The following is a 23,486-nucleotide window of genomic DNA, read 5'->3' as shown; positions in this document are numbered from 1 at the left end:
TGCTAATATCCAGTTGCACACCCACTTTGCACAATCCATGTCTCAACTGTCTGAAGTCTTTCAAGCTTCTGTTCAATCCACCCCCCCCCCCCCTCCCCTATTGTGGCAGTAGCCAATCTCCCTTTCTTGAATATACTGTACATAATGTGTGAAATCAATATTTTCATCTGGATTCACCTGGTCAGTTCTATGGCATGCATAGTAGGCAGACCTCATAGTTTGTGCATTCAGTTTTATCAGATAACAGAGACAATATGAAAGGGTGTTTGTGAATCAAGTTTGTGTGGTCATTAGCATTCATATCTTCATCTCTCTCATCACCTATTTATCATTTTAGTAGTTCAACATTATTGCAGTTTCATCACATACAGAGAGTAGCTCCCAGAGTCCTCATATACTGGACTCTGCTGCCCCCCACTGTTGCCTATGCTGTTTAGCATCATGAACCATAGATTTTACAGAGGCTTACTGTAATCATGACTGGCAGTGTTTACTATGAACATCACCACCAATGACTAAGTATAATATGTTAAAAAGAATGATATCAAGTTGATGACAGCGCAGGATAGAGTGACCACAGTTTTGCCACAAGTAACTTTGCTGATCAGAATTGCCTGTTGAATGCAGCCTTTTCAGCTGCATCCCTCTTGTATTTTCATTACATTCTCCTGAGTAGAGCAACATAAAATGAACGAACAAATGTACGATAGCAGTGCATTTTGCTCACTGGTTGTTTTGCTGCAGTCCTGCTGAGACTGCAGAATGTTTTCTGTATTTCTTGTAAATTCATGTGCATTGATTGGATCTGGCCTCCGAGAATTATCTGGGGCCTCGTCCATCTCTTCCAGTGTGTGTTAGGACTATTGTCTGTTTAAATAGAAGATCAAATCTGTGTTTGTGGACCTTTATTATTATTTTCTTTCAATTCTGTTCAGTTCTCTTCCTCAATTTGTTGTTCCTTAAGGGAAAGACAATGTTTTCAGTGAAAACACATTATAAATCACCATAACATCTATAAAGACAAACATAAGTTGATAAGACCGGAGAGGGGATCAATAGCTACAGTACAGACTACAGACCCAAACTGTTCAGAACATTGTGTGTGCGTGCGTGCGTGCGTGCGTGCGTGCGTGTGTACGTGCGTGTGTACTGCACCCTGTAAACTAAACTAAAAACAAATCTATAATTTTATTCCAGGGGGCAAATACATTTTCTTACACACCAAGAAGAAAAAACACTACTGAGAAAGAAATACAGCCTGAAAAAAACAGCCTGTACAGTGCAGAGATTTAGAGTACTGTGCAAAGTACACTGAATATACTGTATGTAGAGTGAAACATATTATACTAATTAATACCTTATTTATAGAATTTTATATTTACTTTTCTCTATGGTTCCCGTACTGTACCATCTGTTAGTATGTATGTAAGTAAGTCAGTAAATTGATATAGAGCACCTTTCACAAACATTGACAGTCACAAAGTGCTTCACAAGTTTAAAAGCAGAAGAACATACTGTATCAATAATACAAATTCAAAAGCTGTTTAACTTATCAACCAATGAGATAAGGGAAATCAAAATGCTGGACATCACAATACAGGACCTGTCACATCACAAAGAGCTGTAATCACAAAGAGCTGTGTAAAAGCATGTTTGAACAAGTGAATCTTTAACAGGGAAATAAAGAGGTCCACTGAGGACATACAGTAGCTCTTACTGGGAACTTAAAGTCCAGATGAAACAACTTTTATTTTAATCTTTTTTTATGAAACTGCTTTGATGTGATCTAATGGGGGTTAAAAATGCATTTTCATTTCATCTCGACTTTAACATTCATTGTCGACTTTCTCATTTGATGTATTGAGTGGGATCAGACTTATCAAACATCTGAACATGAATGTGAGAGGTGATTCCTGGGTAGACACTTTGCATAGGCAACATGGTTCCAAGCCTCTCCCCTTTCTTCACCATTCCAGAGGTCTTGTCTGGCTTCAAATACCACAGCTTAAAACACAAACCTGCTGGGGGGGGGAGGTGACCACACAAATAATTAGTTTGTGTTTCTTTCATATTGAGGCAATGTTTGTGAACTCTGACATAAGTAAAACCTCCGCACCCTCTATGCTGATGTTGACCCCATCGTTGATGGCTGCTTTCTTGGGGTCACTGTACGGGAAAGACCGGCCGTTGAGCACGGCATCAAAAGGAGCAAAGACAGTAGCACCATCCTTACACTCTACATCCACCCCCAGGTGTGTACGGTCGCCTCTGTAATGGAAGTTTTTGATGTTACTACGTCGGTTTCAGAGATCAGGACGAGAACGCAGGACTCCATGTCAATAATCAGTATCCATCTTTATTGTAGACGCCATCACAACATTGGGAGAGATAGTGTCTCCCTCAAGCCTCCCAATACAAATGTCACACATCTTTATACTAGTTCAAAGGTACACAAAGAACGGATGGTCAGTCCCTACATGGGCCTATTCTACTAGCTGACTCACAGACACAGTCTGCGTTTTAGAACTAGGCTAGGTTCACGTGAATCAGCTGTTCTAAAGAGTTTGTCAGGGAAGAACAGTGATGATGTCACCCTCCTGCAGAGGGTGACAAGCTGTGTCTCACTAATACATTAAATTAATCAATACAATAATGACGCTTCTATGAATTTCATCACCTCCATCCCTTATTTCACAAAAAGACAGTTATTGTCATTTTAGCTTCACTGCAAAAGCAATGCATCGTATATACTGTAGTAGGCTGTTGTGTGTACACATGCATGTGGGCACAAAACAAAGGAGTTAAAGTATGTAGGCCTACTAGTGTCTCTCACACACACCCGCATAATACAATACGATTCAATATGCTTCAACACAAATGCCACACCATATGACTGCCAATATACTGTACTTCCATATACCGTGGAGCTCCGTAGTGTCCCTGCCCCCATTTGTCACTTCCTCTGATCGTGTTTGACGGGTTTCCACCAGAGAGGGAACCAAACTTCATCATGTTGCTGTAGGGAGGAGGAGGAGGGGGGAGAAAAGAAATAGCAAAGATCCATCAGGGTGTAATTGTGTTGTTTTTTAATAGTTATTATCTAAACTGTATCAACCTGTAGGAGTAGTATTAGAAAATAAGGTAAGTATATAAGCAACCAGACCAGGTGGGGGGGGGGGGGGATTTGTACTTCTGGGAAGGTCATAGATTTATGTTTCTTGTTTGCGGTGATACTGTATCCAGGATGTTCTATTCTTTGCAATTTGTACTTACGGCTGTTTGATCTAAATTAACATGTGTGTCTTTAACTACAGTATTACAGTATGTGATCAGGGACAGTGCATAAAAGTTTTTAAGGGTAACATGCAACTGCCGCTCCCATTCTCCTCTCCTGATCAAAGTATTTAAATGATTGTAAACAAACAGGCATTTCCGGGTAGAATGTCTATGGACGTTATCTTCACAATATAAAATAAAGTGTCCAGAACATTTACTGTATGTCTAGTTTGTCAACCTGTGGATACTTACAACAAAATAATATACTTCTAATTGTCAATACCAATTTTCATAAGGATTTTGAAAATGTATTTTGATTTTGAATGAGAAAAACACTTCCATGGCCCAGACTTCGGTACTCCATTTCCCTCTGCCACTCTACTACTCCCTTACCCCCTGTGCCCCGATCGCCCTGAGTGGACTCACCTGGGTGTTCCCAGCTGAGACTGTTCAGGCTAATGAGCTCCTGTGACTATTTAAACCTCTGTTCACCATTGGTTTCGTGGTGGGTATTTAAATCCCTTTCAAATTACTTACTGTAGCTTGGAGCAAAGACTAGCTACAAGTTTCAATGTATTGCCTGTATGTAAATGAGTGTTTCATGCTTTTCCTTTGCGTCGTGAAGCTAAGGCGTGGCTTCTGCCTGGAATCAGACTGACTTACTATGTTCAGCGTGAAAAAAACATATACTGAATGGAGCGAGTTAATCTGGATTCCAGACTATTGAATCTTGGAGTGTCAGGTTGTCTGTTGCAGGCAGCGTATTAGTGTTTGAGTATGTCGGAGTTATGTGAGTGTGTTCTTGTTAAAAATGTCTTTGTCAAGTTTATTCCTTGTCTCATTAGTATAGACCCCTTAACAGACGACATCACACTGATTGCAAGCGTCATACTGGTTGCAAATGAAACCCATTCTGTCAGGTCTCGCTAGGGCGCGCAGCACTAACACACAAGAGGGGGTCGGGGGTTAAATGAGTTTCGGTTTGTTTCGAGTGGGGAAGGATCGGCGGACACGTACATCCCGCCCACTACATTTGATTGGGTAAAGCGCGGCCTGCTTCCTGATCTGAAGGCACGCCCACTTGTAGGCCAGTGCGTACGCGATATGACGAACCCCCCCGACAGATTCAAACGCAGAGCAGAATCTGTTCTTGAGAGATTATGGGGGAGGTGATATAGCGACCAGGATTACTACATGTATACTGCCCTTGCAACACGTGCCTATGTGAAGCTAGACAGCTAGTTAACAATCCTGGGATCCTCCAATAAACAAACAAGGCTTGACTTTTCTTGGTAATTTACTGAAGTCTCTGCAGGCTTTTGTAAAGCTGAAACAGTACAGAAATAGACAGAAATAGACATACATACAGTATGAATTAGTACACATATAATACATACATGGTAAGTATTTGCATTTGAACCAGTTACACAATGCTTATAATGCTTTATAAACGTTTATAAACACAGAATAGGGTTAATAACTATCTTATTATTAACTGTTAATAAATATTTGTTAATGTTAATAAATGTTTGTTAATAGGATGTTCGTTTAAAGTGCTACCCAAACGATTAGCCTAGTCTACACAGGAAAGTTGCAAACATCAAATCTTACATGAATTGCAATCATTACACAGACTAGCTACAACTTAATGTACTTACAGACAAATAATGTCCAAGGCAAAAACGTTTTAAGATCAATTCTCAGCAGACCACATGCACAGCTCACTGTTCACTGGAGAAATGATGGCTTTACTGAGTGCTGAGTTTACTTTCGTTTTCGTTTTTATACTTTTTTACCTCCACCACTAGATGGCAGTACAAACACTATGATCTGTTACAATGAACATCACTTTTTAACTTAACTTATTGACTTATTAAAGGACAGAATAATTTAAACATTTTTAAACTTTGAATATTTATCATTCTGCCATTTCAAAGGCAGCACAACATGTTTTTGTGAGGGTATTAACTGCCCTAGGAGACATGGGGAGAACATGCAAACTCCACACAGAGTCACTATATGAATGCAAAAGTGGTAACTAATTTGACAAGAAAGTGGAAAGTTAAATTGAGAGGAGTTTCATTGGGAGGGCATAACATGCAGAGGAACATGCTCAGTAACATGTCACCATCAAATCAGAGGCACTCCCAATGCACAGCCGTCCGTCATGATTTTATAATTGGTTTAAAAAAATAAACTAACATAGAATGAGCATGTGACTATGAAGTTGATATGTCAAGATTTTGCATATCTCGTGGACATGAGATAATTAGGCTACAGGAATTCTGACCAGCTGCACTGCCACCTGGTCCAACTTTTTCAATCAAAATCCATCAAAATTCAATAACACTCATGTTCAACATGGTAGATGATATTTCTGAGGGACTCCCTTGGAAAATTATGATCTGGACCAGATTATCAATATATTGCACTGGGTTATGCCAGTTTTCTTTGCAAGGAAACAAGTAGAAGTAATGAGGAGAGAGGGAGGGAGAAATGGAGACAAAAAGATTTGCATTTATTTCAATTGGTAGCCTACACTTTAATGCTGAAAGAATATATTCAAATACCTCTTATCCTGTCAGAATTTAGTCAACCCATTGCTTGCTTGCTTTATTTATATCTGCTTAATGGACAGCAGTAACAATCGTCAATATCCATTTTAGAGCTCTGACAGAAGGATTCACAGGACGTAGCACCTCTGTCATGCTTTTATTAAATTTAAATACAGAATATAACTGAGAATGAGTGTCTGATTATTAAGTTATGTCAAGATATCATGGATGTGTCTTTGACATAAATGAAGAGACATTGCTGGAGGAAGGTGTTGCTCTTTGTATGCCCAAAATGCCAGTTTCACACATCTCCTTAAATCTTATCTCATTAATATTGCTAGATAGTCTCAGACTTTTACTGTTCCTCAGCATACATTTTTTCACATCTCCTCCAATCCATCATTTAAATAGCAATGGACCTAGCAAAAGTGAAGTGGGCGGCAGTGGCTCAGGAAATAGAGCGGATGATTGGGAGTCGCAAGGTTCCCTGTTCAATCCCCGGCTTCCCCTGGTTGATCTTGAGCAAGACACTGAACCCCCAACTGCTCCCGATGTGCAAGATGGTGTCTTGCTGTTGATGGGTGAATGTAATGTACATTATAAAGCGCTTTGGCTAAAGGCGCTATATAAATGTACCATTTACCATTTAAGTCCACCTTCTCTTAAATGGAATGGGAGAAGACACATTGATTGGATTGATTTATGTTATGCCCAAAACACACCCATGATTAATTCAAGAACTTAACAAGTTACAACCCCTTTGCCCTAGCGCCGAGCCTTGCACACATTTTAGACCATGTGCACCATAGATCGTGAAAATGGAGTTGGAATGATTATGAATTCCCCAAAATGTGAAAAATATTCACACAGAAAAAAATGTGAAAAATATTTAATTTACTTTCTTGGCCTACAGTACTGGCAGTGTGCATAATACATTTGGTGCTGATCAGCCCAGTGGTTTGCAAGATTAGCTATGGAAACACAGAAGCCTTGGGAACCAACTGCTCCCGAGCCATGCAGCCTGGCGGCCATAGGTTAGGAGCCGATCTTCTGTTTCTGTAGCTTGAGGCAGCTTGATGTACAAGTAGGCTACACCCCATTGTCATGACACTAGTATGTCACAGAGGCTTATTCCCAAATCCAATTCCCAGTGACTTGACCAATGATTGAACCGTGACCTCCCAATCTCAGGGCGGACATTATGTTATCACAATACTGTTGTTTCTATGCTACCCTCTGCCTAGACAGTTGTAGCTCTCTTAGCTGATGAAACAGTGATTTTCATCTCTCTGAAGTCTGAACAGGTTCCATATTATTATTATTCCATATTACTTTATGCACCTTAGCACCTTAGCGTCTATAAGTATATCATGCACAGTATACATACATTGCTGCTATGCTCAGGCACATTAGTTTGTCTCTTATCTCAGGTACCTTGTAAATATGTAGATAACTTGTTTTTGGCCTTCTATTGTTCTCTTGTTGATCTCCTTCCCACTTGCCCCCTACCCCTCTTCTTCTTCTTTCTCCCCACTCTTCTTTCTACGGAATCTAATGTTGCGATGGGAGTGATGTACAAAAACGAATTTCACCCACTTTTTTACCTTGTAAACCTGTGATGTGACAATAAACCTGATTCTGATTCTGATTCTGATTCTTATTGTCTTTGGCCCTTAATCCTTGAATACAACTCGCTCTTTTGTGTGAGTCAAGAGGATGTCCTCCAACCAAACATGAGAACTGATGTAGTGTGGTGCTATGAATTCCCCTCACCACAACAGTAGCCATCTTCCTCTTTCAGTGATACATGACACTTTATCAGCCAATGGCATTGTTCCTCCACTTCCCATTTGAATTCATAAACAAAAGCTGTACTGTATTTCCAGTAGGCCTGGGTGAAAGTGTTGCTGAAAACTATGTTTTTGTTTTGGTACAGGTTATACAGGTTACCACAGTGAAACAATTCAGATAATGTCAGCGAGGTATGTAAATCTCCGCACCAACATTGTCAATGTTTGCATGACATTGCATGTAGGATCAGTAGCCTACCATTGAAAAAAAAAAAATCTTAAAGTAAATATACACCTGCCATATACCATAAGGAGTTTCTGATCATTGAAACAGAATGATGTAATTTATATGAGTAGCAGTAGAGGCATGTCACAAAGGGTCAGTGTTGTCCTTTTTATAGTATAATTTTAACACAAATCATCAAATTAGTCAATGCTCACCTGGTGTCAAGGAATTCTGTAGCAATCAGGGTGTTGAGGCAAACAGAGTCTGAGTATTTCTAAGATATAGGTTTACTACAAGATAAGTCAGACACACACAGCAGTTGTCATAGTTCTTTGCTGAAAGAGAGACCAGAAAGATAGGGGGAAGTAGTCACAAGCGTTAATCATCACATTGGCCGCGTTTCCCAAACGAATTTGAGCTCCTGCGTAGCCTAGAAGCTGCGTAGGTGCCTCCACGCATCTGCGCAGTAGCAACCCCGCTGCGCACTATCTTCGTTAGTAGCTGCTGTGTGTGCCCAACGTCTCATCTAAATTGGCTTCAGGAGACACCATCGTCGTCGGTTCCGTTCCGTCTGTGCTAAAACTACATTCGTGAGACAGCATGCACGTAAAGAGATCCTGGACGTAGCCTACGTAAAGCCTACGTCAACTACGTAGTGCTATCCTACTATAGTTTAAACACCCTTTGCATACATATATCTATATATACAGAATTTTGCAAATATACTAAGATAAAGTCGCACCTTTATCTAACTTACCTTTATATGTATTGGACACTTACATTTGTTTAGGTACATTCTGTAATGTATTAAAATGCATTTTAAGGTGACATTTCAATGATCTTAAATGAACACGGCGGCCATTGTTCGCCGTTCAAAAAAATTCAGAGGATAGAGGGGGCGTCCCCCTGCATGATTGACAGCTTTTAGCACCAATGGGGGGAATTTACTTTAGGAAAGTTTAGGAATATATATATATATCTATATATCTATATATATAGATACAGATATATATATATAGATATATAGATATATATATAACGGCGCGTAACGGGCGACGCCTCCCCAAAAAAACAGACATATATACAACAAACACACTGCGACATGCCGTGTTGATAGCTTGCAGATCTGTTATTTTGGGGCGAGCGGCTGTTAGGAGGAACAGCTGCGCTGTGTAGCCCCCACACTCAAATTAGCGAGAAGTGGCGTGCAAAATACCTAATTATCGGGCTCAGTCTTACTGGCATGACTGGTAACGCGTTGGGCTGGCGAGTGGGAACTTCGGGTTCGATCCCAACTCACTGCTTCCACTACATATGCATGAACCCGGCGTTGATAAATTATAACATGATCCGATAAAAATGCTGTCGGTGACAGAGCCAATTGTCAGATGTCCTGAAGCAGTCCACTGTAAATACAACGTTTGAATAATATATTTATGCATTAAATTACATCTACAAGCTTATGAGGCGTTGTGAGCTTGTAGATCTGCTATTTTCAAACGTTTTTTTAACCATTCACAGCTGTCACTTTGTGAGAGGAACTGGGGACTTTCATCATAACGTTTAACTATAAAACGTCGAAATTAAGGAAACATATTTAGCTCAGCATCATTTAGTTAACTTGGCACATGCTTCATATTTTTATCAGATGATCAGATCAGAGATCATCCGTGACAATTTGGAAACTTCGGGTTCATGCATAGAGGACGAAGTAGCGCCGCCGCTGGCCCTACCCAAAAAACAGATCTGCAAGCTGTCGACGTGGCATGTCGCAGTGCGTTGACGTCTGTCTTTTTTTTTTTTGAGCAGGCATCGCACGTTATGCAGCGGCCCGGCCGTAATTTATATATCTAAAAATTACGGCCGTATGTGTGTGTGTGTGTGTGTGTGTGTGTGTGTGTGTGTGTGTGTGTGTGTGTGTCGGTCTTTTCATAGATCTATTTCGCTACGATGGGTGTTACAAGCGGCCCAGGGCGCTCGTTACAAAATGCTTCGCAGGACAGTACTCCCCTCCTACTGTGGGCGGGGAGTATGCTGCGCGCATTCTGTCTCACGAATGTACTTTTACCACACACGTAGCCAGTTTACATGGCACGCAGGGGCACAACCACCTGCTACTAATGAGGGTAGAGCGTAGGTTTGGCCGAGTCCCAGCTGTGTAGGAGACGCTTGCGCAAGCTGCGTACGGCCACGCATGACCTGAGATCTACGTGCCTGCTATGGTACTGCGAAGCATGTGACGTCACACGTTAGACCCGTCGTCGGACCTGCGACGATGCTCTACGCACGAGCTCTTTGGGAAACCCGGCCATTGTCAGGTGATCAAGCAGGATTTAGTTCCCGTCAAAACAATTAAGCCAATGCAGACATTACTGAAATCTGCATTCTGTCTCATGGCCAACAGAGAGCGACTTGGCTGGTTTCCACAGTGACCATGATTTTTTTTTGTTTATGTTACACACATCAAAAGCTTGTGTAACTATGTAACTATGTCTGCACTTTGCAGGATGTAATGGTCAAGTTTGATTAAGTGTTAAATTGAAGTTGGAAATTCAGTTTCAGCTTCATCCAGCTGATGGCTATGATGGTTATGATGAGCACTCAGTTGAGTCTTGCCCAGGGAGTGGGACACTTCAACATATAGACTGGGGCCGGCAAACTGAACTGTGAATTTCTGATTACCAGAAACCCACTAAGCTACGGCAGTCCCAAGTTCATGTATTGTGAATGGTGACCCATTGCCACCTGGGTTGCAAATATGATTTATTGTTCATTACTCAATGTTTCAAAATGTATGGATTATTCATATGTTTCTCATTGTAGGCAAGGATTTTAAAATAGCTCCATCTCCATATAACAGGTTTTACTTGATCATTTTGTGCATTTGATCATCCAATCACAGTTTTCAGGTTTTTTATGTATTTATTTTATTAGTAATCATTTATTTTGCATTTTATTATTTTACCACAGTTTGCTATTATTAGGATAGTTGATGAAATTGGAACCAATCAAGAATGTATTATATAAGAATATGTTTCATCAAATAAACATGATACAGGCTCAACTGTGAGATCAATGGTCAATAACACACACATCGACGGTGGGTGCTGGGCCAATAGAACTAATATGAAAGGATGTAGAGCCCGCACACAATTTTCCAGGTAAAGGATTTACTTTATTATTGCGACAACGTTTCGATCTCACAGGATCTTCATCAGGTCAGTAATGGTGACTTTCTCATTAGAAGTAGCTAGTGGGATCAGATGTATCACACATCTGAACATGGACATGAGAAGTGATTCCTTTGTAGACGTCCTGCATAGGCAACATGGTTCCAATCCTCTCCCCTTTCCTCACACTACCAGTGGTTCTGTCTGGTCTCACATAGAAAAGCTTGAAACACAGGCCTAGAGCACAAGAAAAATAAATTAACCATGAAAACAATTAATCAATACTTCATTAGTACAATAATTAACCATTTAGGACGGTTATTATTATTATTATTATATAACAAATTCCTTTGTTACAATGTACCATCACAAGTCATGTATGTCTTGTACTGTCCCTTGGCACTGTGATGTGCAATTGTCATTGCACCATGTAGGATGTGTCAAACGTTACAGTGAAACTTGTTGATATAGTGCCAAAGTTACTAAGCCAGATTCCAGTACATTGAAGTTAAAATGATTGTGACTAGATTCCACTCTCTGCATGGCCCAGGAATCAGCTTGCTCAGACAGACATCTGTCCCAGGTCAGCCAACCAGAGACAGATGTTACAGTTATCTGTTCAAGGATTAGGCCTTGTGTTATAGCATCATTGTTTGGGTTACAAACAACATGTGACTGAAAGCACAATGGACGATCTGTACTCAATGTCTTAGCGGCTTATAAATGCATTTTAGACCAACAGACCAACCTTCTCCCCTGAGGTTGATTCCATTATTAATTGCTGCTTTATTGGGGTCGGTGTAAACGGTGACTTTGCCATTGAGGGTCACGTCAAAGGGAGCGTAAACGGTCGCTCCATCACGGCATACAATGTCCAGGCCCTTGTGTGTTCGACTCCCTCTGAGCATGGAGGAAAAAAATGTTATTGACACTTCACTTGTGGCCTTAAATAGTGTGCAAGTACTGCATGATATTCTCCCCTCCAAATAATGTAAAGTAATTTCTAAACTCTAGAGTATAACAGCACAATTGAATTACAATCAGTGTAATGTAGTAATAATTACGATCCCATAGTATACTCACAATACTATTCCATGAGATACAGTCATGCCCAGATGAATATGCTTAAATAAAGACACTGTAATGCGTTAACCAATTGTTTGACACCCCAAGATTCCCAAAACCCTGTCTTTGCAAATCCACAGTGTGTTTTACTGATAACAATAACATGCTCTGTTTATACTGCATGCTTCAACTGGTGAACTCATGCACCAGTTGAAGCAGTATAAACAAAGTGTTTGTGTTTGCCTTACCGACGTGCCCCGTAGTGCCCTTGTCCCCACGAGTCTGAAGTTCTCCTTGTATTGCTGGGGTTTCCACTGCACAGCGGGCCAAACGTCACGCTCTCACAGACATGCGCCACAGCTAACACACACACACACACACACACACACACACACACACACACACACACACACACACACACACACAAATAGTGAGGGGATCAAAACGTCACACACTGTCACATTTACACATTTATTAATATAAACCATGATATTATATTATGTTCTCTTAACACAGGGATATGTATCATTCAGACTGTCCTTGCTGATCATCTTGGCTTTTGTTTATTAGTAGGTTTTTGTTCACCCTTTTTCTCCCTTTATCAGATGCTAACAAGAGCTAAAATATGTCTTCAGCTATTTCTAGGGCTAACCCTGAATATTTGGTGTTAACCCTGTTCCAGGGTAACTACTGCCAGCAAGCCCGGAGCCAGTACTAACTCACTTCAAAATACTGTGCCAACTTTCCCTTTGCCATGGGTAAAAATTCTGTAGGCCTACTCACCCACAAGGACTGCAGCCAACAGCAGAAGACATGTTTTCATGGTGTTCTGGATGTATATCACTTGCAGAAGGTGATATACAGTATGTGTGTATCAAAGTGCTCCGTATGGCCTGTGTCTAACCACAATGCCTGCCACTTTATATAAGCTAATTTGTCACCACCCATTTTGTCCTTGCTCTTGCAACAGTAAAAACTACGCAGTGTCACAATCACTCTTACTGGAAGCTAATAAAGTTTAATTATGGTTAATGTTTGTGGAATTTTCCTTTATCATTGATCTATTGCGGTTTCTTTTTCTATTTTATTTTTTGCCATGTTCAGAATTTTGCCCTGAATCATACTTTTATGAAAGAAGGCCGTTTTCTGCACATAGCATTGAGGCATGCATGCTGCTGCACAAATTTGGATGCAATTTAGAAAATAGTTTTACAGGTTTGGAAAATACACAACCATTTCAGAAGGAAATAAAATGTGCTATAATTTACTGAATGTGATATGAATGTTAAACATCAGGTAATGTACAGTACAATAGTAAGTTACATTTTGTGTGGGGCACCCACAGTCTGCATTTATTTATTCCTCTGATTAGAACTGAACAGAATCAGTTCAGTGAACTGAACTGGATCTTAAGTTTCTCTTGTGATCCAGGAGGGGAAGTATCAACCCCAATATCGATGCATGCCACCACTGGCCCTCAAAATAAGGGACGTCAACTTTTCTTTTAAGATTCGTGAAATGGAAAGATTTTCTGCATTAGGTGGAATTTAACAATATTTATCTGGAAAAAGAGGGGGACTTTTGTTTGTTGACTCTTTGTCCTGTAAGTTTGGACATTAAAGATATAAAGAAAAAAAGAGAGAACTTCTCTCTTTAAAAGGCACTGGCAAGTCATTGATTAACGAATGACTTGCTCCAAGCATTTCTCTTTTTCTTTCTTTCTTTTTTTCCATCATGAAAGACATTAAGCTCCCTTGTCCAGAGTCCAGCACTGGAACCAGAGGGACACATTGAGCAACAAAGAAAATCCTGCTTCTTTCATATCTTGCTGCTACAGTATTTAAAACTCCTTTTGGGGTATTTTTATGGTTTCCAACCATATTTCAGAGATATAATTGTGACCTTTCAGGAGACGATTTATTTCAGCAGTCAGTGTGTTTTTCAAATGTTTGTACTGTAGTTAGTATGGGTAATGAACACATTATATCATACATTGTTTACATAAAAATATGTTGTTTATGTTGGCCCACACATTGTATGCATGTCAGTGCTGAAAAACATGATTACAGAAACAATTCTCCATTTCAAGACAAAGAAAATAGTTATTTGTAAGTAACTAATTTGTTTGGTTTGTTGTTTGTTGTCTGTTCCCAATTGACAAAGCTATTGTGGAAAAGAACAGCAAAATATAAAATTACTCTTTTCATTTACTGCATTTCTTATCTAAAAGGTAAATATATTTACAAATGTGTTAGACTTTTTCAAAGATAAATGCACTGCAAAATAAAAATAATAGCATGACATTGCAAGTCCTAGCATGAAATAATAGACAAATCAAAGATTGCATAATATATCTAGTTTTCTCCTTCCCCTTGCTCCTCCCTTTGCTCTTCTTGCTCCTCCTCTTGCTCTTCTTGCCCTTCCCCTTCCTCCTCTTCCTCCTCCTCTTCTTTCTCCTGCGGAAACAGAGGGTGAAACACAGTGTGAGAATCAGTAAAAACACTTGACACCACTGAATCAACAGAGCCTGTCCTCATCTTGGGGTATATTCTGCAGTAGATCGTTCCTGATCGTGCTTGATTTTCGAGTGCCAGACGGCCTGGGTTTGCCACATCAGCACAATCCATTCAATGTCAGGTTATCTGTCAATCATAGAAAACGGAATTGACTTTCAAATAATTCCCTATGCGTGTCTAAACTTTCTGGCACCAATTATCCTACGTGTCATAACCCCAGCCATCTGCCTCAAAAGAGATTACATTAAAACATATTTCTAACATTACCATTTGACTTAAAAATCCTTGACAAATAGTTTTATGAACCACTTTTACCACACGTCTTAGCGTCCTGGGAGCAGGGCTCTGGGGCACTTTGAACACTGGCTGCTCCCTGTCATAGTCCTGTGTCTCTGAAGTCTCTCTGCGACCTCTGCCGTGGCGTGAGTAGAACCACACTGTAGCACTGACCACAGCCAGCAGGGTGAGCAGAGCTGCCATGGTGTTGAAGGACAAGTCTGAATGAGATCAGTAGGGAGGTCATTTCACTATGCTTACATTCAGGTACCCTGTCGCTGCATCAAGAACAGCTATTCAACTTTGCTTAGGGCTTAGCTGGGGAAAATGATGCTCTTTGACCTATTGGATAAGTGCACAAAGAAGTCACTTCAAGACAAAGGGGAGGAGGTTTTCATTTAATGAAGAACAAGTTAATATTTCAAGTAATGTTAAATTAAAACACTTTTTCAGTCTAAAGGTGAACGATGATTTCCACCACATTTTCTAAAGTTTTAGAAGCTCTGCTTGAACAGAGAGCACACAAACATTTGATGAACTCTGACTTTGGCTCATATATTTTTCTTACCAGATCCCTGAGACAATATCTGTGGATCCATTGCTCCATCAAAGATGACGAGACGAAGATGCAGTGGCTGTAGTATCACCTGCATATTTTAATATTTGTAAGAACATCTGTTTAATTCAAAACGTCTGTCATTGTGTTACTCTGCTTGAGGTTATTCCTCCACACCTCCCAAGCAGGATGTGTGATTGAAACCTTGAATTGACGTTTCTGTGTGATCGAAACGTCAATTCAATGCAAAGGTGATCCAATGTGTGCGGAAATACTTTTCTATTTGGATGCAGCCTACTTATCGGGCTTTGGTTTCCCTGCACCACAGAAGAGAGTAAAGCACCTGAATAAATGTAAAACTATAATTATAAATAACTCATTATTAATTCTTACTATTAGTAAGTATACTATTAGTAGTACTATTAGAGCCGTATGTTTTGAAGCAATGAAAAGAAAATAAATAAAGCTATGTCATGAACATTTAGATTTTTCAAAGTGACACTTGACAGGTTGTTCTTACTTCCTTGTTGAACTAAAATAACCCTGAAGCTCAGGCACTGTACCAGCTGTGTTAAGTGCTGTGTAGTAACAATTAATGTCCACTAGATGGCAGACAAAAGCCAGTTTCTCATAGATACCTAGCCTGTCACATAGTATGCACAGCTATCATGATATATGTTGTCCAACTGCCTTTTCAAATATTAATGCGGTATATGAATGGATGGATTGAACATGGTTCCACATTTGTAATGTCACTGGTAGTTTCCAGAAACTCACTGGAATATATCACTGCTAAAGACAAAAGAAAAGAAAAGCATGATCACTGGGTTTAATGCGTGCGTGCGTGCGTGCGTGCGTCCATTGAAAATATACAGGTCATTAAGCACGTTGTCACAGGTGCTTATGCTGTAGGCCTACTGTATAAGCATGCTCTTTGGGGTTTGTCAATAAGTGCATTCTGTGTAATAAACACAATTAGAATTATGCTAAATTCAATGTGTACGGTAGCTCTCACTGTAGAATGTGAATCATTGTTTTTTTTGTGATAAATGCAACGTATTAATGTTCAAGCCATAGCTAAATCTAACCAGTCTGTTCCTGGCAGAAATCATAGGAGATGTTTTGTCGTTATTGCTTCATAAAATGTAACACAATACTTCATACAATCTAATGAGTCAACCTTTGGCACAGCAAATGTCACACAACCAGTTGTATTACTCACATTATGACATTAAATAAATTACACAATGTACTTGACATGAGGCTGAATTTGTGTGATAGTGTATTACGTGAAAATGAGACAGAGCCTACCTTAAGAAATCTACTATTCGTAACTGAGCGGGAGCGTATGTGTTCTTGTTGTGGTGTATACAGGCAGACAGTAAGGGTTGTCATGGGTGTCACTCATCTCTCGACCCCATGGTACTGTGGTGCCATGATAGCTCTTATCAAAGTGTTACATTCAGTAGGTCTAGAACAGCGATTCCCAGCCTGTGGGCCGGGGACCACTGGTGGGCCGTGAGGATATTGCAAGTGGGCCCCCAAATGAATGGTAAAACATTTTAACGATAATATAACTTAATATTAAAAGATTCATGTAAAATATATCTCATGATATTTTTTCCTAAAAACCTGTGACACTGATAAATAGGAACTTAAGTGTGCTAGATTAGTTCTATTGATCCAAGCTGGAACACGGTCGATCGATTGATTGATAATTAAAATAAACAATGTTTATTAAACATGCTCTGAAAAGTGGTCAGATGGGTGGGCTGTGAACACTTTTTCAAGTGGCCCCTGAATCTGGTCCAGAAAAGTTTGGGAACCCCCCCTCTAGAAAAGGCGTTGGGACTGCAGCTTGGAAGATGAAAGGACACTCAAAGCAAATAAAGGTGATGACAGCACACAGTATATTGCGGTCCCTTGCTTTATTATTCCCTGTTCAAACAAGCAACGTTTCACACAGGTTGAATATGCCCTTCCTGGGTGAAATGTTGTTTTGCGTAATGTCATTTAATTAACTACTGTAATTGAATCACTGTGCATGTAAGCTCTCTAATAGTAATGGCTTGCGTTGATTCAGGGAGTGGTCAGAGGTTGGCTTGTCAGTACTGTCCAGTGCCTTGCTTCCTGTGTGTGTGTGTGTGTGTGTGTGTGTGTGTGTGTGTGTGTGTGTGTGTGTGTGTGTGTGTGTGTGTGTGTGTGTGTGTGTGTGTGTGTGTGTGTGTGTGTGCGTGCGTGCGTGCGTGCGTGCGTGCGTGCGTGCGTGCGTGCGTGTTTTGCCCCTCTCTTTTAGAGTAACTTTCCTGTGTGATGAAAAAAAAAGTGTCCGATGAAATGTCGAGGACATGAGCCTCTGCTTTCTTTATTTGACCATTTTCACATTATGTTAGACAATAAAGTCTTTCAAAAAAAAAGTCTACACAGTAAACTGAGCTATTGACCTTTTTGTTTTAATAGAAAAAGGTACATTTGATCCTTGTCTTGAAATTCAGTACACATCCTAGCATACAGTATATAACATACATTGTATCTTGCAGACAAAGAATCCTGACAAAATACTGAATCAAGATATATATTTTGTCTTAACGGGGAAAGCTAGCTTCACCTAACATTCAAGTTACTTTCGCAATGTTTATCATTCAACTGTGGTTGAAACATGCATAAAGTATACAGGTTTATTTTAGTTTATCATTTTTGTCATCCATCAACAATCTGTTTCATAACCAAGTGGATAGCCATTACACTGAAGAGACGCAAACATGTCCAAATGGATTATCACTGTATACCTTAAATAGGACATTTGTGGTCAACTGGTTGCATATAGAAATGTATAGGCTACAAATTAAGCAGCCTAAGTTGCCATAATATTTACTGTAACACTTAAATCTTCAATTAACATTCACTACACACAAAAACACACTACATCACTGGGAGTGACTATGATAATTGCTATTTATGGAAACCTCCAAGATCCACGTAACAGCTTGTTGCTGTGTGACATTCCAGTCCTGAGATAAACAGCTTCACCAGAGGGACAGTATACAGAACACACTGGATGTGTACATAGGATGTAAACAAGGGGAGGAATTTGGAGAGGTGGCTTGAAACAGGTCCAAACAACATAAATGTAAGCTGTCTTGCAAACGTATACATGAGACAATCCCACACATAAGCTTTACCAACCACAACCAGCCTAACATAAGACTTTAGCTTGAAACAAAGTCCACTCTGTCCACATTTATCATCTTCCCTCCGTGGACCCCAGTTACAGAGAATTGACTTTAACCTCCTAAACCCTTATACTTCGTTGACCGGAGTCCCCCAGGGGTCTATAGCCCCCCTCCCTCCCCCCTCTACGGAAAATATATTTGCCAAAAATAGCCGATCTACAAGCTCACAACGCTTGTAGATTGGCTGTTTTGGCAGAATGTTCACCCCAGAATTTGGGACATTAGGGTTTAAGTGGTTAAGCAGCATCACTATCAAAAGTCCCTTGTCGGCTGGATTTGGACAGCAAGGTCACCTTTGATCTCGTCCCTGAAGAGGATGAATACATCTGGTTCCCTGATGACGACGACGACAGAGTCTTAGAGTCACCACGGCAACACAAGGCGTTCCTCACTTTTCCCCTGAAGTCGTCCGACACATAGTAGAAGATAAACGGATCAATGCAGCTGTTGAACGTGCTAACCGCTAAGCTAACCATGTAGGGTAGGTAGATATCCTCTCCATCACCTTCCAGGGAGCTGTCATTGTAGGTGAGGAGAAGAAGGATATTGCATGGCAGCAAGCACACAATAAACACCACCAAGACCAACACTGTCACTCTCACCGCATGGGTGTAGCGCTTGCCTCCGGCCGCCAGGGCGCGCAATACGGAGCCGTAGCAGAATAGGATGACAAGGAAGGGTATCAGGAAGCACACAGTAAAGATGGTCACAAAATAGGGCAGGAAGTAGTTCTCCTGCTCTTCCTCGGGCAGCGCATCATGGCAGGTGGTTATTTGCAGCTCGTCCAACACGTACGATTGCTGAGACATCAGCAGCGGCAGCATGGCGGCTATCACAACCACCCACACCCCCACGCTCATGTAGAGAGATGTACGTTTGCTGCGCAGAGTCTTTGCACCGAAGGGGTGCACTAGTGCTATGTAGCGGTCTAATGCCACCAGCATGAGGCACAGCACGCAGCCATACATGTTCCCATAGAACAGCGCCATGACGATGCGACAGAAAGGCTCACCAAATTCCCAGTTGTTTCCCTTGAAGTGATACACAATCCGAAAGGGGAGCACAAGCAGGAGCATGAAGTCGGTTGCCGTGAGGTTTATGAGCAGCGTGGTGGACGGCAGTTTCTTTGTCCTGAACAGCAGAATCCACAGAGCCAGCAGGTTGGCAGGCAGGCCGATGGTGAAGGCGATCAAGTAGAGGATGGGGATGTAGAGGTTGGTGGAGGGTGCCTGGATCTCTTTCAGTGACTTCTCTTTCAGGGTGGTGAAGTTGCACTTTGTTATATGCTTGAAAGCCCTTAAACCTGTTGAATAGATAAGATGGAATGAATGGTTTAGTTGAGCCAAGAATTCGTAACTCCTAGAATTAATTATTTACAACATCTGAATAGAGAGGCCAACCGAAAGCTAGGCTACTGGATTTTGGGGCCCGATGCCGATATTGATATTAGGGAAGAAATTCCAATACTGATATATCGGTCGATATTCTTATCTATGTATCGTGGTGAATGTAAACAAAATGTTAACGCCCTGGCTCTGTAGGAGGTGGGGTCTGTCTGTCTGCCTGTCTGTAGGTCTGTCTGTCTGTCTGTCTAGGGATAATCTCGCTGCTTGATCATTAATCAATGCAGGTGGAAAGTGATGACAGGCATTGTGGTGAAAGCACACTTTCTTCACCTCTGACCTACTAGCACCATGTCATCAGCATATTTATACAATTGGCAGGTTTAATTCATAATTAGCGTTTTGCTAGTATATATATATAATATATTAAAAAAACAAAAAAGGTTAAAGCACACAGCTGTTGTTCCTGTTTACTGTATCAGAGGTAGTTCCACTGCACCTCACTCTCTGTGGTCGATCTATGAGGAACTCTATAATCCACTGTCTTTTAATCAGAGTATCTGTATAATCAATCTAGCAAACATGTTGCGTAGTGGGTAATGCAACGTAATGCAATTAAAGGTAGGGTAAGTGATATTTTTGGGTTAAAACAAAAAATATTTTGTTAAAAGGTTAAAGCACTATATTCTGATAGTAATCATTGCTATAGAGTGTTTGTTCAGTAACTGGAGTCTCCCCGTCTCTCCAGCTCTTTAATAAGCAGAAAATACATTTTCCGGTAGGTGTCAAAATCTCAGCCAATCAGGAGAAAGTACCCATTTATAAGCTTTATTTTTATAGTGTTCCAGTTCCAATTTTGCCTGCTCATTTCTTAGTGTCATCACTTCCAATTTCACTTGTTTAATCTATATCCTGATTGAGTTCTCTATCCTGATTGGATAAAATTGGAAATGAAACTGAAACTGAAACGAAAATGCATTTTCTGCTTTATAAAGAGCAGGAGAGACAAGGAGACTCCTTTTACTGAACAAACACTCTATAGCAATGAGTACTATCAGAATATAGAGCTATTTAACACTTATTTTAACCAAAGAAAATCACGTACCCTACCTTTAAGTTGACCAGTTCCTTTGACATTTTTCAATTCTCACTAAAAAGCTGGTTGTCCAATAATGTTTAACTTTTTTTGCTCTGCTCTTTAAAAGGAAATTGTGGCTTAAATCTGGTTCAAAAACAACAATAAATCAATTGTTGCTCCCGGGTTAGACCCCAAAGGAGCCTTTAAAATGGCCTTTAGGATGACCTTTGCTCTCTCAAAAGGTCATCAGCAGTCATCACTATGCTGTTGAAGATACCACTTGAAAGCTCTTTACATCTTTACTGTGTGAAGATCATGATATATTGGCAATAATTTCAATAAGTACTTTTATAAGTATATATAACCCGAAGCAAGGGTTTTATTTATTTTTTGGGGTGTAAAATGCACCTATTTTATTTGTAAAGTTACAATGATGGCTAATAACATCAGTGATTTTCCATAGTAAGTTTTGCTTTGTTCATCATAGCAGTTGTCATCCCTCAAATAAGTCTCATTTTTGAATAGAACTATTTGAACCCAGGTGTTATAACCATGTTATAACAAAGAATACAGCCGTAGTCTCTCCTGAAGATCACCTCGCCCATCCATGTCTCAACATTGTTGTGGGAAATATGTGCTCAGTGCTACGTACTGTCGGTACTCATAAACAGCAATCCCATTGTGTGTACTACTACTAAATGCCTTATTATCCGACTTGACACTACATTACTATTATTAGAACTAGGAAATGTGCTCAGTAGAGCACAGACCTCTGCCAAGGTTTCAGTGTGTCTATTGCCCACTCCATGATCAGTGTGAAAAGGTAATCAGTGCAACCTTTTCACCAAGTGTTGTGCAAATCCAATTATAACTGCTAACATATTTTGCTAACAGACAGACCAACAGAGAGGCACAAAAACATTACCTTGATGGAGGTAATAATCTAAACAGGAAAACATGTTACATCAGCATGTAACTCATTACATCAGATCATATGTCACCTGCATTTCGTCAGTCTTGATGAGGCATTTCTACAGTACTTTAGTGGTCAGTGACTTGTGTGATTATCAATATGGGCAAAATATTGTTGTAATACCATCGGTAGGAGCAAGAATTTTGTTGAGTTACTATGATTTAGTAGTGGCATAAGCATGGGTCTATGTTCTGTTCTCCCATAAACACTGACACGCATGCACGCACGCACACACACACACACACACACACACACACACACACACACACACACACACACACACACACACACACACACACACGCAAACACACACGCACGCAAACACACACACACACACACACACACACACACACACACACACACACACACACACACCCACACGACATTGTCAGAGTCATTAGTGCTAACAACATAATTGAGGGAAATAGTTTGAAGATAACAGGCCTTTTCATGTACATTGTGAGAACATTTCTCTGACATGAATGGCATGACTGGTAGAGTGCCTGTCTCGTGTAGACTAAACAAAATCACAGCAAAATAATAATGCTTTCTCCCTGTTTTGCTCTCTCCCCTTTACCTCTTTATCTCTCAACCTACAGTATCTAATTTATTCACCTCATCTTTCTTTCTTTATTTCTCTCTTTCTTTCTTTCTTTCTTTCTTTCTTTCTTTCTTTCTTTCTTTCTTTCTTTCTTTCTTTCTTTCTTTCTTTCTTATGCTTTCTACATATACTCATAAAACATGTATACATAGCCTCCATACATCAAAATAAAATCAGCAGTGAGGACAAGAAAGCAAGGGATTTTAACTCACGGATACCCATCCCTGAGCACTCGTCGGTAGAGTTGGATGAACATCCAGTGAAGAGAACCGACAGGAAGGCGAGTAAGAACAGGGTCCAGACAGGCCCAGGCAGACGCATGGTGCTGCTGGGGAATCTCATAGTCCTGTTCCCACACAGACACTGCAAACTGAAAGTAAACTGCAGTTCACCTCAGATTACAGTTTACAGCCACGGGACGAACCCTCTCTCTGTTCCCCTTTAACCACTGTCAGCTGTGAGGGAGGAGTGAAAGTTTGATTCAGTCTGATGCCTTCACTCAGATCCTCTCCTCGTTCAGTTGACAATGCTTGCTCCTTCTCCCTCGTCTCCGTGATATGCTCAGCAAGTCGACTTCAACAGACTGATTCAGCTCAGAACTCAGTCGGTTCTTTTCTCTGCAAATGGAACCCAGCTGTGGGGCCCTAGGACATGTGGTTGCGTATGTGTGTACGTGGGTGTGTGTGTGTGTGTGTGTGTGTGTGTGTGTGTGTGTGTGTGTGTGTGTGTGTGTGTGTGTGTGTGTGTGTGTGTGTGTGTGTGTGTGTGTGTGTGTGTGTGTGTGTGTGTGTGTGTGTGTGTGTGTGTGTGTGTGTGTGTGTGTGTGTG

General features: G+C 40.5%; 3 protein-coding genes across 3 annotated transcripts; all 3 read right to left on the bottom strand.

Annotated features, from left to right (window-relative positions):
- Positions 1-890: 890 nt before the first annotated feature.
- LOC311033969 (myeloid protein 1-like) lies at positions 891-12,981 on the bottom strand. Its single transcript, XM_084041707.1, has 8 exons — positions 12,866-12,981; positions 12,331-12,442; positions 11,766-11,917; positions 11,099-11,254; positions 8,063-8,111; positions 2,921-3,016; positions 2,117-2,268; positions 891-2,018 (listed from the first exon to the last, which is right to left on the bottom strand). The coding sequence occupies exons 1-8, from the start codon at positions 12,903-12,905 to the stop codon at positions 1,849-1,851; spliced, it is 927 nt and encodes a 308-aa protein (XP_083897833.1). The 5' UTR covers positions 12,906-12,981; the 3' UTR covers positions 891-1,848.
- A 1,131-nt stretch (positions 12,982-14,112) lies between these two features.
- Positions 14,113-16,851, bottom strand: LOC311065555 (uncharacterized protein). Its single transcript, XM_084085949.1, has 4 exons — positions 16,742-16,851; positions 15,443-15,521; positions 14,914-15,095; positions 14,113-14,538 (listed from the first exon to the last, which is right to left on the bottom strand). The coding sequence occupies exons 1-4, from the start codon at positions 16,823-16,825 to the stop codon at positions 14,437-14,439; spliced, it is 447 nt and encodes a 148-aa protein (XP_083942075.1). The 5' UTR covers positions 16,826-16,851; the 3' UTR covers positions 14,113-14,436.
- Positions 16,852-17,768: 917 nt separating this feature from the next.
- Positions 17,769-23,293, bottom strand: LOC311065539 (proteinase-activated receptor 4). Its single transcript, XM_084085928.1, has 2 exons — positions 22,871-23,293; positions 17,769-19,966 (listed from the first exon to the last, which is right to left on the bottom strand). Exons 1-2 carry the CDS (start codon positions 22,998-23,000, stop codon positions 18,900-18,902), a joined length of 1,197 nt encoding a protein of 398 aa, XP_083942054.1. The 5' UTR covers positions 23,001-23,293; the 3' UTR covers positions 17,769-18,899.
- Positions 23,294-23,486: the final 193 nt, after the last annotated feature.

Source organism: Gymnoscopelus microlampas, assembly GCF_963454915.1.
Source record: "Gymnoscopelus microlampas genome assembly, chromosome: 18".
NCBI classification, from domain to species: domain Eukaryota; kingdom Metazoa; phylum Chordata; class Actinopteri; order Myctophiformes; family Myctophidae; genus Gymnoscopelus; species Gymnoscopelus microlampas.
Note: the sequence above shows the minus strand (reverse complement) of the source record. Positions and strands in the feature narration are given on the sequence as shown.